The sequence below is a fragment of the Vidua chalybeata genome, chromosome 6, assembly GCF_026979565.1.
Source record: "Vidua chalybeata isolate OUT-0048 chromosome 6, bVidCha1 merged haplotype, whole genome shotgun sequence".
NCBI lineage: Eukaryota > Metazoa > Chordata > Aves > Passeriformes > Viduidae > Vidua > Vidua chalybeata.
Genome location: NC_071535.1, coordinates 5,872,501 through 5,891,921, shown reverse-complemented (window position 1 = coordinate 5,891,921; position 19,421 = coordinate 5,872,501). Strand labels below are relative to the sequence as shown.

Sequence of the window (19,421 nt, the reverse complement as noted above, 5' to 3'; positions counted from 1 at the left end):
ATATATAGAAATAACATCAGTGACCTCGTATTAATCACAGACACAGCTTTCTCCATGACAATGGGAAATGACAAACTTGCAAGGGCACACCAGAAACCTTCTGAGATCACATCCACATAAGCCAAAACATGTGACAACTTGAATGATCTTTTGCTCCTCTTTGAAGAAATCCACTCAGATCCTTCAATATTATTCTTGACAAAATCAGAATCATGCAATTCTAAAATGAATCAAGTGATGATTTTAGATACAGCTTCAATTCTCTGTTCTAAGCTCCTTCTCAAAATTTCTGAAGCTTTTAATTCTAAGAACATAAGCAGGAAAAGGGTTTCTCCTCACTAGATACAGCGCCAAGCAAGAACTAAAATGAATGTGTGTCATGTCCTGTCTGTGCCACAGCAGGCAGGCGTTCACAGGCAGCTCCACACCACTGCACCAACATCCTGCTCTCCTGCAGATGTGCAACCACACACAGCAACTCTCACCTGAGAGAGAGAGGAGAGCAGCCACCAACACCCCTCCAGAGGAGTACAGGTAACTTCAGAACAGGGCTTGGTACAGTGGTCATCAGAAACCGCGGGGGAAGTAGGGGGTTGATGATGGTTCAAGCTGAAGGAGGGTAAATATTAGAGATTAGGAAGAAATTCTTCCCTATGAGGGCATGAGGCACTGGCACAATTTGCTCAGAGAAGCTGTGGCTGGCCCATCCTTGGAAGTGTTCAGACCAGGTTGGACGTGGCTTGGAGCAACCTGGTCTGGTGGAAGGTGTCCCTGCCCATGGCAGGGGTTGGAACTTTGATAAGCTTTAAGGTCCCTTACAACCCAAACAGTCCTGCGATTCTGTGAACTGATAAATCATTAACCAAGTTCTTTGGTAGATACAAAATACAGGGGAAAATCATCCCGGCATCAAGCTTTGACCAAAAGCAGATTAAGGGCCCCAGCTGCCCCAAAATTCCGCTCCCACCTCTTCTTCCGGCCGCCACCGCTCCTCCGCAGAGGCAGCACAATGGACGGTTGCTTTCGCACGACTCCAAAACCACAGCAAACAGCCCCCCACACTGACTTGCCCGGCGCCTGACTGATGGTTTCTTTAGCAAGCTCAGCTGTGAAATGGGGTATGTGAGAAGATGAGACTCGAGCAGGAAGCTCTCCACCTCTCCTGCTGCACAGCGACTGCCCATGGGGCAGAGGAGGGCAAAAACCTGCTGGGTGCCCTCCTGGATCTGCCCTGTCCAAACTGCCAGAGCCCACACGTCACAGGCCTGCTGAAAAAGTGCTCCCTCACATTTAAACACAAAACTCATTCCTACACTGGATGACTTCATTACTATTATGTTAGCCCAGATGGAAAGGGTCATGCTAGCACATGAACCTCTTTTGTTTACAAGGGGCTGAAAAACACTCTGTGAGGATGTGCAGCACAGCCTGGATTTTTGATTCTTTATCCCTGATCCTCCAGAATCCAGGAGTCTGCTCTTCATTTCGACACTGTCACTCCCAGAAGATGACAAGTCCTAAGGATGTGGATACAGTGAGTCTTGGCCAGCAGAGACAGCTCCTTAACAGTAAATACGAGGGGATTCCACTGTGTTTTAGATAGAGCTGGAGAAATCAGCCTCAACCTGAGCGAATGTGCCAAAGAAACTTTTATCTATTCCTGTACCACTTATTTTGCCAATATCACACCCCTTTTGTCCTTCAAAAGGAAAGAATAAAGCTCCATTTTCTGGGCTCATTAGGACAGCTCTAGACCTTGCTCCTTTCTTGGACATAAGCAAAATGAATTTGAAGATCTAGATTTTGATAAACCTTTCAGCAAGAGGAAAGTGGAACATGTTCCTTTCTAGAATCAAGGGAAGACGGGAAAACACCATCCCTATTGGCAAGACAGGCTAGATGTTACTCAAGCTAATTGATTTAAAGCATGGTCAAAATAAGTTACTATCACAGGTATTGACAGGATTATTGTAACACGGGCTAATTTTTGAGAGGAAGATGGCTTATCTTTTCCACCCAGTTCTGCTCCACTCTAAGCTGAGAACAGCTTAGTTGCTTGTAAAGTAGCTACTAAATGACCATAGTTACATCCCATCATATTCAAGAAGACTAAATAAACCAGCATTTCTTCTTAGCTGCCACATCAGGAGTCCCTTGCAGAAACAAGGGACAAACTTCTATAAAAGAAAACTGATTGCAGGGTCATTTTCAACAATCTCCAGTAAATCACCCTCCCTTACAAACCAGTCGGGTGAGGAGTTCTTGGGAAGTACCCAAAGCTGGACTTTTTACTGCTACCAAGTAAACAGATAATGAAGTGATAAGCGTGGGACTCCGTGTAGAAAACTGATTATCAGCAGCAATACTCCCACCACGCCCTATTAGGAGATGGAGGCTCACCCTACACAAACCTTTGTAGCTTTTGTATTAACAGCGTGTTCCATCGAGCAGCACTGACAAGAAATCCCACCATGGATTTGGACTGCACGGGAACACTTTCCTCACATGGTTATATTTTCTTCCAGGCTCAGGAGCAAACTGCCTGAGGGAATAAATTTTCATTGAATATATTAGTGTGAGATGCCTCAGTCTGTGAATGACCTAGATAATAAACCCATTGACGAAAACCAATTCCTTCCTCTTTCTCAGAGCACCATGGGCACTCGCTGTGCCCAATAAATAATGTACAACCCAGCCATCATTATCAACTCTGTTGCATGCAAGAAGGGGGAAGGAAACGTGTCCAGTTCTTCTCCCAATTAGCCACTGCAAAGCTGGGAGCATAATTCCATCGAAGCCATGGGGAATCCACTGACGTAAACCTCACAAGCAACAGCAGGAGCAAACACCAGGCTCCTGTTCTGCTGGAATCTCACAGAAGACACAGGCAAACCTTTTAAAAACAAGCAAGAAAGGAAAAAGGCATCTTTAACATAGATGTTATTAAAAATTGATACCAGAAAGAAGTGAGGTATGGAGAGCTTCATGTATGTGCCAGTTTACATGTGAGGGAAGGATAACATTAAAAGCACGTAAAACTTAAAAGAATTGAAGGATATGAGATAGAAGAAAACATGCAGTAAATCAATCCCAAATTTCACTACTTAGAACTCTATTTTTCCTCTGCTCTGCAGTCCTGAGGAAAAGGCCAACAAGCTATACGTCCTTGTTTACCAAGAAAGCAAATGCAAGACAAAGTAGGAATTCAAACAGGATAAGCTAGTCTTTCATTAGTCATTCCTGATTTAGACAACCTTTGTTATTCTGAAGGAGCAAAGCCCAGAACTGAATACATTTAGCATGGGATGAGCACACTGACCAGTCTAGGTGGAGAGAATCCCTCTAGGAACTAACTCACACATTGACAAGCCAGCTCCAATGCTATCAGAGACAGCACTGATTTGCAACTCTTCTGTCAGATAAAAGCACTTTGGAGCACAGACATCCCATGCTGACTTTTACTGTCATAGTTAAACTGTCATCCTCTTTCCCATCCTGACTGTGGAGCCAGCCAGCTCCAGAGAGCTGCCACAGCCCTACATGATCCCTCTGACAGTGCACTTCTCCCTCTGACTCACACCCACAGCACCCAGCAGCACTGCTCCTGCTTGAACCTACTACAGCATCTATAAAGCTGTGAAGGATGGCAAACATTTTTCTATCCAAAAATGACAGCAGGATTCCCAAACTAAGATGCTACTGCTATCATAGGAGGTTTAAGACACTAAATTTAGCAAGTGGAGATCAACATGAAGAATTTAATTTCCAAGGGATGCCTTGCTTACATGACAGAGTAAAATTAAATGCACTCATGAGAAAAAATGCAAAAGACTGTGCTATGCTAAAATGCAGACTGATGGCAAGGAATTAAAAAAAAAAAAGAAACAAGCAAAGGCAAAACAGAAGCCACAGAGCAGGCCAGAGAGCGAGAAAGAGCTGGAAGCCAGAGGTGCTGCAGAGAGGTGTGAGTTGCTTTTTCACACCAAATGAGACCAGCTGGCAAGTCAAAATCCTGTCTCTGAGAATGGCTAATATAGAATATATGAGAGAAAGGCAGGAAAAACACCACAGTGTCAGATATGGAGGTAGCAGCTCAAACCTCTCCTCAGCCCCTGGCTGCACATTATCAGACAATCTGTCACTGTGATTCTTACTATTAGATGTAAAGTCCTGGGACAGCAGAGACACACAGCCTGTTTCTCACATCCTGTCCCTTACTGCCTCATTTTGAGAGATTACTGGGCTCTACTGATCTGTTAAGTGATTTCACACTGCAAATGATTGTACCAGTCTTTTTTTAAACATACAGCAGACATGCAACACTCATACAGCAAATCACGCATTTAGAAATGTGCCTTGCATGGACGCATTTTCCTCCTCTCCCCATTTTGACAGAAATATCTGTACTACAATAAAAAGTAAAAAAATAAAAATAAGAGAGAAATTCCACTAAGGCCTAAATAGCATTCTCATGTTGGTTAAAAAATAGATTATTTATTCTATCTCCCATTTCACAAACTGAAGTCAGCTACCAAAGCTGCCCAGCTTGTGTTTCTGCATCAATACTTCATCTCCTACCTGTTCCACAGAAAGGAGATCCCTCCTGGAAGGAGTCTGGAGAGCTGCCACTGTATCACTGATTCAAATACAACCAACTCACTCACAAAAGTCAAAACTTACGAAACTGCGCAGGTGAGCACCAAGAAAAAGCCCTTATGTAATGTCATCTAACAGATTCATACCTCCCTCCCTCCTTCTTCCCCTGCCAACATTTTTTTGCACTGGCAAAGCTCCTGGGTAAGCACAGTGACAGCAGCTGGGTTTCAGTTCTGTGTGAGCTGTGCTGACCCAAAGGGCAGATCCACACCACATGGTGGAGCACTGAAATTCCCATCCAGAGCCACGGAGGTCCAGCCAGCAAGTGAAAATCTTATCCCAGACCTGACATCCCAAAATCCCTGTGGCTTTGCAGCCCAGGAGAGCATCTTCCCCGGGATGGGTTTAATTGCTTTGCAATGTGGCACTCAGAGGAGACAGCCCGGGGTGTGCCATCCATTTGTCACACAGGTCACAGGCATCCTGTCTCTGCTTGAGAGCTGCATCTGAACACAGAGCACCAGCAGGCTGGAGAGCATGAGGCTTTCTGAAGATGCAGTGGGTCTCACAAGGAAGACCAGCCAAAAAAAAAAAAAATCCTGGCAGTTGCCAGAACAACTCTTCTGCCTGCAAGCTGCCCCACATTGGAGGAGCCCCAGGACAGAGCAGTGCAGGGAGTGGGGCCATCAGCTGGTCAGACTGCTCTGGCAGCCTGAGGGATAGATCTGGACATTGATTAGATGCCTCTGATTTAACACAACAAGGGCACAAAAGGTCTTGCAGGGGCAGTGAAAAAGCAATTTTTTCCATCACCTTGGGCCCAGGACAGACACTGAATATCAAGAGCACAGGAGTTGCTGAGGGATGCTTGTTTCCACACAGCATTGCTCAAATGCGACAAAAGCTGGCTCACATCTGCTCGTGGTGCTGGCTTCTAAATTAAAGCAGGATGGCTTCCTCAACAATTGACCTCCCTAAGTGATGACAACATCTCATCATATCAAAGCATACAAAAATATCAGTGGCATTGCAGAAATATGGTTGTTTGTCTGGCTTACCCTAAGTGGCTTAGCAATGCTAATGGGACGCTTCTGGTTGCTCTTTGTTTCAGAAACATATTTATCTTTGATATCATTATTATAAAGCAGGGCTTTCCCTCACAAGCAGCCAGCAAAAGGGCATGGCCTGGGAGAGGAACAACCATGTGGTGATCTCCACCAGGACACGGCGCCAGGTTAGTTATCCATGACTCCAGCCTGGGTCCAGCATGACCCTACAAATAGCACAGGGGTGGAGCAAGCAATCAGAGCAAAGATTGCTCATTGTCTCCAGAAGAAATTAAATTTGCAGCATGGTCTGACATGTCTTAACTGCATGCCTAAATAGGATGAAATCTGGGAGGCAAGAAGGTGCGATGGCTGATCCAGAATCCTTATAAAAGCTGCCAGTAACTCATTTCATGTGGTAACTCTGCTGTTCATCTTTTTCTCCATGGTTACACAAAAGGCCCCCAGTTTTCTGGCTGTATTAGCAAAGCACAATAGCTGAAGCCTAAAACATCAAAGGAGCCTTGATAGTTTGTGAAGAAAGGGTGGGAGTCTTATTCACTTCAGTAAGGGATATGTTTTTCATATTGAATTACCCTGTAAATCAGTAGACTTTCTAATGGCATTTCAATAGCTCAAATGGCCCCCTTGACAATTCGTTCTGCAGAGTTTATTGCCTATAAGCTCAAAATGGCCAGAAACCAAATCATTACTCAGAAAATACTCCTAACAGAAAGCCTCTGACAGCCTGGGTGAAATGTGCTTTATTAAAAGACCAGTGGAAAAAGCTAAATATAAACCACCAACAGGGTGAGGTGGGGCCAGCGGGGTGCAGGGCTGGGGACAGAGCTTCCTGGGGTGCTGGGCTCACTTGTGCTGCGGTCACCCTGCTGCCCCCTCCTCCTCCTCACAGCCTCTCTGCAAAAAGCACCCTCAGGGCTGCGGGTGCAGGCCTGCAAACACCTTCTCATGAGCGTCTAACGTGACCAAATGTGGGCATCAGCCCTTGGCTGCCTCTTCTCCCTCCAACCAGGGGTTCCAACTGGTTCATCAGCAACTCCATCAGCAGGAATGTAAAGGTACCCCTGGCATCAAAGTCAGCCCCCCACTCCAGCCAACCACACCAACAAGGGCTTGAGAGAACCACAGAATAGAAGGGACCTTAAAGACCACCTCATTCCATACCCTCTGCCACACACAGGGACACCTTCCACCAGACCAGGTTGCTCCAAGCCAAATCCAGCCTGGTCTTGAACACAGCCCAGGATGGGTCATCCACAGCTTCTCTGGGCAACCTGTGCCACTCTCATTGTAAAAAATTTCTTCCTTACATCCAATCTAAATCTCCCCTCTATCAGTTTAAAGCCATTACCCTTTTGCTGTCTCTATGCTTTTGACAAAAATCCTTCCCCAGCTCTATTTTAGCCCCTTTAGGCACTGAAAGGTGCTGCCAGGCCTCCCTTTTGCCTTCTCCAAGCTGAAAAACCCCAACTCTTCTCAGACTGTCCTCTTAGCAGAGGTGCTCCAGCCCTTTGAGCATCTTCATGGCCTCCTCTGGGCTCCCTCCAAAAAGCCCATGTTTTTCTTTTATTGAGGGGCCCCAGGGATGGATGCAGTACTCCAGTACATCATTTCAGTCACCGTGAGGTGACTGCCACTGCTCTTGGTGGCAAGAGTACCCAAAGGATGCCCATCAGCCATGTGACCATTTCCCTCCAGGTCACTGCAGTACCCAATTGCCTGGACTCTGTCCTGCCTTGTCCTGCACTCCTGGAATTCTGGCTCTGCCCCAGGCACAGAACTCCCCCGCCTCAGCCACAGTCCCTGATGAATGCAGTGACAATATCTTTGAAGGACAGGAACACTGTCACTTCATTGCCCATATGCCTGCCCCCCAGAAAACCTTGAGAGCCAAACTCACATCTTGCTGCACTCAATTCAAAGCCAGGACATGAACACCAGTCCCATAACCTTCTACTGGCCCCAAATACTGGAAACTGGCTCTTCTCATGCTTGGGTCAAATCTTCCCAGCCAAACACTCTCTCCTCTCAAGCAAAATTCCCATGTTCTCCAAGGATTCTCACAGCTGCCAGCCAGGTCTTTTATTGGGGAGGAGCAAGAAACAGGACTCCAAACAGCTCAACTTCTGATGCTGAAACAGGGCAGTACCTGTGCAGCTCTTTGTGACAGTCAGCTGTCTCATCTGCCTCAATCAGAACAACTGTTTTTAGCATCACACCCCCACAGACTATTAACACCTGACAAATAGCAACAATTTTCCCTTACTTATTACAGCCTTTGTCTTGGGCTGCAGGGCACTCTCAGGTAGTCCTGGATCTCTTTTGACATTTTGAGGGGGTCCATTCATAGGGCCAAAGGACAACTTTATGCTAAAGGAAAGAAAGAAAAGCTGAAATTCCAGTAGCTTTCAGACCCATCTTACCCCATCTTACCTCCTGCAGTGGGCATTTCTCTCCACAAGTCCTATTCAACATAGTAACTGCGTATCAGTAATAACAATTACAGAAACAAAGCTTCCAAAAAGTTAGGGAAGGAGCTCGTTTCGCTCAAGCCTAATTAATATGCAGTGTGACCTTCACACAGATCAGAGATCTGCACTATGTATACCACTGTCGTGTGCATGGAAACAGAAGTCAAATGGACTTCACCCCAGCCTGCTGCTGCCCCGTGCATGGAGACACCACTTATTCCAGCTCTACAAGCTTAATTTATCTCTACAGTTGGGCAGACACAAAATACTGCACCACAAAATCCTCTGTCAATAGCTATAAAGTATTTTGGCTTCCTGAAGCAACTTTTGCCCACCTGAAGAACCCTGCAGTCAAGCAGGAGTCAAAAGAAGAGGCAACCATATTATATTTGACCTGCAGCACTCTGCCTCTCTGCCATGGCCATGATGTTCTGGAGAGAAGGTGAATTATCTTTTAGCTCTTGAACTTCACTTTCAACAAATATAATTGTATATAAACATGGGTGAAACACAATTATTTCTGCCCTAAGAAAGAAAAAAATTATAGGGAAGCATACAGGCAAAAGAGCTGAAGTGAAGGAACACACAAGAATTGCCTTAATCTCTTCCTGCACACGAGCAAATGGCAACAAACTCATCAGGAAGTTGTGACTGGCTCACTAATCTTATAGCCCATCTGTTATGTGATTTCCTTCAGTGTAGTCTCATGATCTGCTACTTCAAGATCAAGGTTTAAATTTCTACTCCTTGTTAAAGTCTTAGAAATTATGGCATCTCCACTCAGGGACTAACAATTTTTACAATTGTGATTAAATAATCCCCTTGTAACAATGCCATTCAGTATCTGTAAAGAGTGTTTCCCCAAGGTTAAAAATTACTTCAGCTACTACATAAAACTCAGGAATAATCCTAGGTATTGTAAACATCGCCCATTTCAGCTACACTCCATTTGTTTCACTGATATATGACAGCTTTCTATACTGCACTCAGAGACAGTCAAAGAGGAGATAATACCTTTTAAAGGTGCATATGTCAAGTAAAAAGATCCTAGCACAGGCTAGTGCAAAATTAAATGCTTTCAAGAGGCAAGTTTCAGCCCTGATGTAAATCCCAGCAAACAGCTCAGCTCCCTCCCTGCACCTGGTCATGCACACCTGTGTAAAATGCAACCATTCAGGTTTGCACAATCTCACACCCACACAGGCAAATTCCTACCAGAGACAGAACATGGCACTGGGGAGATGGCACTTAGCTGTGACTGCGTTACAGCACGGTGAAGGCACTACGGCATTTAATTGACAATGTTAATAAAAATGACTTTGCTGAAACCTGACAAGTTAATATAAGAAAGGGGAAGCAGTGAGAAGGATCTTGAAGTTAATAAGGTCTTGCAAATTTGATCCTTGGAAAATAAGTCAAATGTGTGTAACAACAAACACGCAAATTAGAAGCTATCCAGACCATGCTAATCTGTTTTCTAGAAAGACTTTGGAAAACAACCCGAATGGTTAGAAGGAAAAGGGTCAGTTTTGAAGTCTCTGAAACATGAATTTTAAAGCAAACCATGAACAGAGAACACTGCCCCAGCACCCAGTGGGATGACTCAGGTGTATAAGCATTACTGATGAGACAGCTCATGTCCATACACTTACTCATCTGCATAAGTGTTCAGGTCATAATTGCAGTTATGTACCTGCAAGTCATCTGGGAAGCACCAACTCTTACACACCAACTGCTCCTCCTTGCCTCTCGCTGAAACTTCCTACAGGTCTCACAAAAGGTGCTGACCGATGTTACAACTAAACACTTATTTTTTTCTTTCAGCAGGAGAAAATCCATGTTTATAAACAGAGCAGCATGAGCCTGACAGCTGACACCAAGACTGCCACAGGTAATTCTTGATAGCTTCCTCTCAGGAGGAGAGCTCAGGGAGCAGAAGCAGCCAACTGCCCTGTTTGCCTGTTAGTAATCATTTGGATTTTACCGAAATACTGTCTCAGAAAAGTGAACATAAAAGTTCTATTTCAAATCAAAATGAAAAATTGTGCACAGCCAAGTAAGCATAAGCCACGTTAAACTTGGGAAGATTCACCAATTTTCCTCTCATTTGATTCACTCCTTAGTTGTCTATCTGTGCTTTTATTTTGGGGATGGAAAAAGGACAGAAATTAAGGATTTTGGAGTGGAGGTGTTTCAAATCATCCACATTTCCTTGCGGTGTTTCACCTTGTGCCAGCAGCTCATAGACCTTGGGTTAGTACAAACCAGCATTTCCTATTCTTCTGGTTACACAAACTCCCGTGACAGCCTTGCTGGATTTATCAAGACATATTAAATTATCAGGGCAAGATGCTGTTCCCTGTCATCATGTGATCCAGGCTGCACGCTATGTGAGATGCTAACGAAGCAAATCAGAAGGGAGGGGAGAGAGAAAGGCAACAGAAGACAAACATTTGCTCATTCCCCACGAAATCTGTAAGTTTCAGACATTCATTTAAAGGAAGAGCAGCAGCTCTTAGCCTCTGTCTACATGCCCAAATATAAAATCAGTTTCCATCAATCTAGTTAAAAGAATTCTCTGATTTCCCACCCCATTGCACCCATCAGCTCACAGGTACAGGAGTTCATAAAACACATGTCTATCCTGCAAGGATTAGAAACTTTTCCCTCACCAAAGAACAGATTATTATTTCAGGCCACAGTCTGCATCTGCCCTAAAAATCAGCACTGCAGGATGGACTAAATGGCAGAAATGTATGTGGATCCACACCAGCAGCAGTATTATGACAGGTATTTCAGTAATGTAAATAAGGCCACCACCTTTGCAGCAGAGGAGTCCCACCCCACATGTAGCCAGCTCCAGTGTGTCCAGGACTCCAGCCTCCCTAGAGGACTGGGCCTCTCTAAACAGCAAACATCCCCAGCAACTTAAACATCAAGAAAACCCTCAAAACCACATAGCTCTATCCCAAGCTCACTCTCTGCCTTGCCCATGGGGGTCTGTTCTGTATTTGAAACTGGTTTAGCACAAACCCAAGGAACAGAGCAGATACTTTCCAGGAGCACAGGTAGTGTGGGAAGCTGGGCATGCATGCACCAGGCAAACCCCATTACCTAAGCTCTGGTTGGGCTGTCAGGAGCAGCACCTCAGCTAAGCCACTGGAGACTGGCTGGGACCCTTCTGTCCGACACAAAAACCGCATCAGGGACTGAGAGAGAACACCTCCAGTGCATGAACCTCACACCTATCCATAAGGGGCCTAACTAAATGGCCCCAATATACATTTATTAATCATTGCCTGTAATCACCCCAAAGGTGTGTGTAGCATCGCACCTCAGTCACAGACACTGACTGAGAGCAGAAAGTCCCAGCATTCTCACCAGTGATAGGATCAAGATGTCTATCTGTTCTCTATACTGTCAGCCTCAACACCTGGTTTTATTGTGGTGGTTATCTGACCGCATATCCTGAACTTCTTGGCCTCAAGAAGTTTATACCCATCACAGCCTTGAATATTCTCAGCACTTCTGCACCTTCTCTACTCAGAATAAATGCCTTTTTTTATAAAACTAACTCTTACCAGCAAACTGGCTGGATCAATGCAGTCACCTTGTCCTCCTTTACAAGGCTGGAAACAAAGGTACAACTTTAGAGACTGTACTGTTTCTCTCACCATCAGGACTAATCCATGAACGAGGTTCTCTGGGCTGCATACAAGTGACATTTACCTGAAAATAACCTAGAATTAGCTCAGAGTGAAACTGCATTGACGCAGAGCAGCAGTATACATAACAGACACAAGACTAGTCCTGCCATTCTGCTAAGAAGTCAAAGAAATCCACATGCACACATCAAACTATTGTGCAAGCATGTGTAGAGCTGGGCAGAAATACGTCCAACCCAGGTATCCGAGTCTCCAAGTGCGCCTCTGTGTGCTGAGCAAAAGGAGGGAGGAATACCTTTGTGTGAATTTGCTGGTGTAGTTTGCAAGTTACGTATTACAGGACCTGTCTCCGTTCATTTACAAACATGAGGAGAGACTTCACAGCCCTCCACTACAGCGTCCTCACCCTCAAGCTACGACAGCTGAGGGTCCGTAGGGTCCCTAAGGAACAGCAGCCTGAGCAAATGTGAAGCAGAGGGGCACAAACAGATGCGTGAAGGAGCACACCTGTGTACCTGCAGACACACACCGGGCTGCGCGTCTGCGGCACAGGCATGCAAGGACAAGCCCCGGCGCCGCCAGTGCCCTTCATTCATTCCCAGAGGAGCTCTCCCGGCTTCTCCTCCGGACGGGTACTCACCCAGCCCTCGAAGGTGTCGCTGGGGGCGGCGGAGCGCAGCAGGTCCTGGAAGTGCAAGATGCAGTTGGCCACGAAGTCATCGTAGCCGATGGGGGTGTCGTGGAAGACGGAGAGCTCGATCTGATGGCCGTCGGTGACCGTGGCCGAGAACTCCTCGTTGTAGGTGGGCTTGTTGGTCTTCTGCTTGGTGCTGGTCTGCCCCACGCGCACCTGGTCCACGCTGACGGTGACATAGGGATCCAGGAGCTGGTAGCCCTTGCGGAAGAGCGAGTGCCGGAGGGACCAGCGGGTGGGCTGCAGCCCCACCGCCTCCCCGATCCGCACCTTCAGGTACCCGCTGAACTTCATGGCTCCGGACATGGCCGCGCCCCCGGGGCGCCCGGGCGCCGGGAGGAGAGCCAGAGCCCGCTCCCGCCGGGAGAGGCACCCAGCCTCTCCTGCCGGGCCGGCACAGCCCCGCCGCGCCTCCTCAGGGGGCCGGGCGGTGGCACCGCGCCCGCCCCCGGGCTCTGCCGGGGCTCCGGAACCGCCCCGCCCGCTCCCGCCGCCGCTCCGCCGCCCGGCCCGGGCTGCTCCTGCCGCGGGGGAGCGGCACGATCCGGCTCGGGGACACCTGGGCGTGGGGCGGCGGCGGCGGGCGGGGAGGAGCCGCGGAGCCGCGCCGTGAGGGCGGGGAGCGCGCGGCTCGGCCCGTCCCGCTGCTGCCGAGGTGCGGCCCGGAGCCCCCGGCGCGGGGCGAGGAGCGGCCGCTGCCCGGCCCCGGGAGAGGACACAGCCCCGGGGGCAAGCTCCGAGACACCCCCGAGGGACTCCGACCCCCGGGACTCCAAGCCCCCGCTCAGCACCTCCCGGGAAGGGCTGTGGACCCGCGGCCCCTCGGCGGCTGCACGGGGGCAGGAGCGACCCAGAGCAGCGCTGCCTCCGCCGCCCGCACCTCGCCCTTGGCTGCCGGCGCCTTCCCGCATCGCTCAGCCGGGAGAACGTGCGCGATGAACACAAGGATGGGTTGGCTCCGCCGTTTGGGGCTTAATTGCGGCTGATTAACGTGCCTGGCACTCGGCGTGCAGGGTTGTTTTTAGGGTGGATTGTCTTCGGGGGGTTGATCGCACTTAATAAAGTCGGAATTTAATTAGTTTTAATTGCTTTGCAGATTTCACAGCGAAGCGGTGTGAACTGGGTAGGGAACAATGAAATCCTGCCTTCCCGGTGGCATTGTTCAGCCGGCATCGTCTGAATTAGGTTGTGCTCCCTAAGATGCGGTCCTTTGAGTGACCCCACCACAGCTGGATGGTGCCAAGAGTGGCTGACAGCTGGCAGCCTTTTTTTGATGTGGTTCTTTTTTTTTTTTTCTTTTTTTTTTTTTTCCAGACCACTCCTCTTACCTCAGCTCTGCCATCTTTCACATTCCCTAGCAGACTGTCTCTGTTTTCTCCCATCCCCTTTCCTCGCTTTCCCCCTTTGCCATGTTGTTTTCTTCTTCTAGAAGTCCCAAGTTTTGCAGGAGCACCAAGCCAAGGCTCCTTCCAAGCCTCAGACAGAGCAGGTTGTCTCTGATTGCCTCCTCTGGAGAGAGCAGGTGGAACAGGTTCAGTAATGTGATCACTCCTCACATGGAAGCAACTGTTCTGCCAGAAAAACTTGTAGACTCTTAAATCAGACTTCTGACAGGTCTCCTTTCAAGGCTTTTAAGTTCCTTGCTCTGTCACTATTAACTGGAGAAGACAAGTGTTTAAGATTTTTTTTTTAGCTTGGTTAGGACAGCTCATCCTGAGGAGAAATACAGGCTTAGTTTTTGAAATTGCCACCCCACATTCTGGGATTTTGTTTCCAGGAGTGACTGGCTCCAGATCTTTTAACAGCAGGTATGGCCAAGTAAACAGAGTACTCTCTTCTCATAAAAGACTTGTAGACTTAGGATTTTTGTGTTGATGTTCCTTCTGAAATGCATTTTAGCATTAGCTGTGATCATTCTAGGTAATTTTCTTTTCCCTGGTTTTAGTCTTTGTACCTTCTTGGATTCCAGTATCCCACAGCAGTGAGCTGGTCAGAAATAAAGATTTCCTTTTATCAGCTGTGTATCTGCTACTGCTTCTGTGTCTGGATTCATGACTTTGTCTTTCATGACACTATAAAATAAAAAAGTCCTGTATTTACCTTTTCAAGAGCACCAGTATCTGTCATTTGGTACTTTCACCAATTCTGTCCTTCTGAGTTATGAGCTGTCCCTTGAAGCCAGGGCAGAATCCATACTGACCATCATGGGCAACCCAGAGTTCTTAGAAGACTTCACCAGGACTCACTCAGGGCTGCAGACAAGGTTTAAAGACAGCCTGAACTTTAAAGTACCCAGCATGAGTACCCAAAGGATGAGGCTGAAGGCCTTAGAAAGGGTGAAGCACTCACTCTGTAAATTCCAAATCATCAAATACAGATTTTACTTTGCTTGGAGCCCTTTCAAAGGGCTCAGTGCAATAGCAGTGAAGAACGTTTGGTTAACTATACTTAAGAGATAAACATGAATTACAATCACTGAGTGACATAATACTGTCAAAATTTCTCTTTACCTTTTCCTCAGTTTCCTGAGCAGGCAGAGATGAAAGTCACCCCAAGCATTATGTGTTAGAAGTAATGGCTGGCTCACATATTTACTGTCAGAAACAGGGAGAAGACAAAAATCTGCTGGTTAAAGGCTCAGACAGTGCCATTTGCTCTGCTTAATCACATAAGGTGAAGTACTTTGCCATGCTGGAGTTTCATCCATAATAGGAGTGAGGATGTAAATAACTTTTTCTATACAGTGGTTCATTGGAATCTCATGTCATAACGTGATTCCTCTACCCAGACTTCAAATAAACCTAGCAAGTATTGTAAAACTCGTGGAAAAAAAGCAGGTGAGCCACAGTTGTAAGTATTTCTGGTGAACAGCAGTGCGAGCCAGTTTTCTGCTGCAGGAAAAAATCAATCCTGTGGACTCATAGGATGTGAATCTAATTAATTTTGTTTATGCACTCAAACCAGTCTGGAACAGATCATCTCAAACAGCATCTGAACACACCCCTATTCTGAACTCCCAGCCAAAGGCCAAATGTCCTGTTCTCAAAGAGAACTGAGCAGCAACATGAAGTCAGAATCTACCCAGCCTACTCTCCAGACATCCATGCAATAGAAAAACATCCCCAGTTAGGTATTTTCTTCCAAGAACAAAAGCATCCCTGCACACCCTGACCTTGCAAGGCTGAATGCAGCTGTACCATCTGGTGATGGCTGCATTGATCCTCCTTGTACAGCTGTGGGGGCCAGTCAGGTCTGCAGGAGTGTGGATTCTCTTCCTTTCCTCAGCAGGACCTTGGAGACCAGGCTCCAGGCATGGCAGGGTGATTCATTCTGTGGCCTCGAGTGCTCAGGGAGGCTGAGCTCTTCCCTGTGCTTCCTGCCAAGCTGGATGGTTCTCTGAGCAGTCAGCCCGTGGCACAGAGCTGTTCAAGGAACCCACTGAGAAGAGTGAACAGGTCTCCTGATGTGCCTGAGCAGCAGAGTGGTGGGAGACATGCAGTGGCAACAAATAGAAAATAAAGCAGAAAGGCAGTGCAATCTGAATTATGGGTAAATTACAGGATAAACAAGCCAGAGTACAGGCAATCTTATTAACCTGGCACTCTAGGAGAAGGTTTCAGTGTAGTAGTGGAAAACCCCCTGGGGAAAAAAAAAAGCTTAGAGCTCACCAACAATCAAAAAGACAAGTAGACTATTGGTAATTGTTTGAAACAACTAACAGCAATGCCAAAACTGTCACTCAGGCACTGTATAAATGACACACTTCATACCATTTATTGTATGCAAGCCTGCTGCTCCCATCATTTCAAAAAATGCAGAATAGATCTAGAAAAGGCACAGAAAAAGATGACAAAGGTGATGAAAGGCACGAAACATGGTTGTGAAGGGAAAGAGACTGCCTAGCTTGATATTTCTAAGTCTGGGAAGGAATGAATGAAAAGGAAAATATGAGCAAGATCTGTACAATCATAAACCACATGAGCTGTATGAATGGGAAAGGATTTTTCATTCTTTCCCAGCCAAGACCTAAAGGACACTTATAATTGTTTTGAGGTCAGAGGTTCAAAAACATACAGAAGCAAATGCCTATTCAGAGAATGCATAGTTATAATTTGGAGTTCATTGCAAAATATGGAGGCCAGAAATATAAACAGCCTTATCCAGGACTAGGTGTTAATGGAGGATAGACTTAATAGTGGCTACTTGACCATGAGATAAACCCTGGCTCAGGAATGTCTTAAACCACAAATTGCCAGCTGAAAGGAATCAACAGGAAGGACATGGAACAGCATGGCTGGGTATGATGGATCTAGGAGGGACACAGTGAGCATGCTATGCTCCTCTGAACTGTAATTTCCATATCTAAGTAAAAAAAAAAAATGAAGAATGACAAGAATGACACCTCCTTAGGCTGGCTTAGGCACCATTCCCTGCAGGTGGGTGCATGGTCAAAAATGGGAACAATTCTCAAAGTTTACTGCTGCATTCTTCCTTCAGGTCACAGTAACCTTAAGGATAAGTTTATGCAACTTCTCTCTTGTGTTTTTGGGAATCTGTCTGAAGAACTTCCAGTTCAGATCCACAAACAAAGCCAAAGAGCTTGGCCAAGTCCTGTTGTAACACTATGATTTAAGCCTGGCCCCATCTCACACTACAGATATACACAAATTAGAGCCCATTTCATGCACCCTGTAAAAATCTCCATTTCTTTTTCCTACCAAACTGTGTGTTATTCCCTTCCCCAGTAGCCTATAATTCTGTAATAATTTAGTATCATCCTCATTTGGCAAGTTAAGGGCAAAGTCTTAAAATGCTCCACATTAAATTTCTGCCAGACATTGGTTACATTCAGCAGTGAGTCTGTAAAGCAATGGAAGAATTTTGTCTTTCACAACTACCATTGCAAAAAGTGCCAGTGACACTTTTTGTAACTGAAACTGCAGCTAAATACACTATAAAAAATACAAAATATTAAGAGAACTGTAGAGGCAATTGAAGTAGGAACTAACTCTATTTTGTTCCTCTATTAATTTTAGTCTATTTATACCACTTCCCTTTTATAGTTCTTTCTATAGGACTGCTTGTTAAACCTTTAAACAATGACAGCTGCTAAAGACTGAATATCCCATATGTGGAATCATTTGTGGTTTAGGGAGAAGAAGAGAAAAAAAAAAGATCAAATTCCTCTCTAATAATAATAATTATAGGATCAATCCAAAACTCACTGAAGTCAAAATCAAAGCTGCCACTCATTTAAGCTATACAAGAATCAGGCCTGGTTTGCATGTTGTTGATCCTGATTTATTCCAGTACAAAACAGAAAAAGAGATTGTAGCCTAATATCAGCTTTTCCTAGTTGCCATGAATACTGATTTTCTAAACTGTAGCTCACCTGATCCTTTTTTTTTTTTTTTTTTTTTTTTTGGAAAACTAAATTGTTTTAAATTGTAGCTCACCTGATCCTTATTATTTTTTATTTTTTTGGAAAACACCAGGTCATTTTATAAAGTGCTGGTATTATAAACTGCAGAATATAGTTTATAAGAGCTCTAACTCCTACAATCCAAGCATTAATACAGCTAATGGCCTGTTTGTTGTATTAAACTGCTCTCATTTGTCTGGGTCCATTAACAAATGCAGTGGTCATTAACTGTTAACAGCAACTCAGTTATTAGATTTTATTACTTGTACAGGAAACACTGGAGAACAAACTGATTGTTCTGGTTTACTGGGGTTTATTTCTTTCCCAGCAGTCTTGCTCTATTATTTATAATTTAGTTTCTCACTTTTTCCCGAACATGACGGACATGCTCAGAAATGGGTTCAAGGCATTCATGTGGACACTCAGTTCACATGCCAGCCCCCTACCCCTGAGCCCAACAAACCTCTCCTCCAAACCACAGAGCTCTGAGGCACCAGGCATCTGCAGTGCCCTCTGCTTTCCTGATTTTCTGTATTTTTTTGTTGGGCAGCAACTTCCACCCATATGCTTAATAATGAGATTTCTGTAAAAGATCCAGTAGCGTGTACATAGAAGGCTGGAAAATCTTCTGCTTCATTCATGGTTCTCTCTTTCTAATCTACTGAAATCCAACATTCAAGTTTAAAAATGTCTTTTACTTCCTCTTCATAGGGACTGATGTGTCAGCTAAGGGTGAATGCTTTCTGCCCCTCATTAACATTTACTCCAGATAATTGTACAGTCCTCTTCTGGCCTTGTGGCTTACAAATAAGATTAGAGCCCAAATCTTGCTAATGCCTGCACATGAGGAATATTGCCCAGTATGACTGAGATATGAAAGCCCTTCCCTCCCACATTTTGAATGCTGAAGGTCTCTGATCCACTTTTCTCTCTGCTTTCTTCCCCTTTTTGCAGTTCAAAGCAATGGAAAAACAACACCAGTGTCAAAATGCCATGAAGGCCTGGCAGCAGCTTGTCATGGAAGTGGCTTTCATGGAGCAGTCTGAGCAGTATTCTTCAACCTGCAGTGGTACCCAAATGAGGGAGGAGACACCCAGAAATGCATTGTTAGTGCTCTTTGAGAGCACCATCTTCTGGACTCCCTCAGTGCTAGACCCAGCTGGTGTTGCAAGACAACTGTCAGCACTTCAGAGGTGAAGATATGTGAGATGACTGAGCCTTGCCCTCTGTGTGGTTGGGTATATTTAATGGTATTGAAATAACTCAATTTCTCAGCTGTTGGTCTTTTCCTACCGCACTGCACTTATTAATGGTCCTTTTAAAGTTGTTCTCTCCTACAAAGGCACACCTGGAATAGGTGATCCAACCTGTTCACTAAAGGCTTGGATCAATCAGATAGGGCCACAACCAGCACAGGGTATTGGTGGCACATGTGATGCTTAACTCTCTGAAGAGGAGAGGTCACGCTCCTCAAATAAAGTGATTCACGATGCAGTATCTGAATGC

The 19,421-nt window shown here is 45.7% G+C and overlaps 1 protein-coding gene across 1 annotated transcript in view; it reads right to left on the bottom strand.

Annotated features, from left to right (window-relative positions):
- Positions 1 to 12,882, bottom strand: part of PRKCH (protein kinase C eta) — a 113,245-nt gene extending 100,363 nt beyond the window's left edge. The window contains exon 1 of the mRNA XM_053946327.1: positions 12,440 to 12,882. Coding sequence (XP_053802302.1) covers positions 12,440 to 12,799 — 360 coding nt within the window. The 5' untranslated portion in view covers positions 12,800 to 12,882. The remainder of the gene's footprint in view (positions 1 to 12,439) is intronic.
- Between the last annotated feature and the right edge of the window lie 6,539 nt (positions 12,883 to 19,421).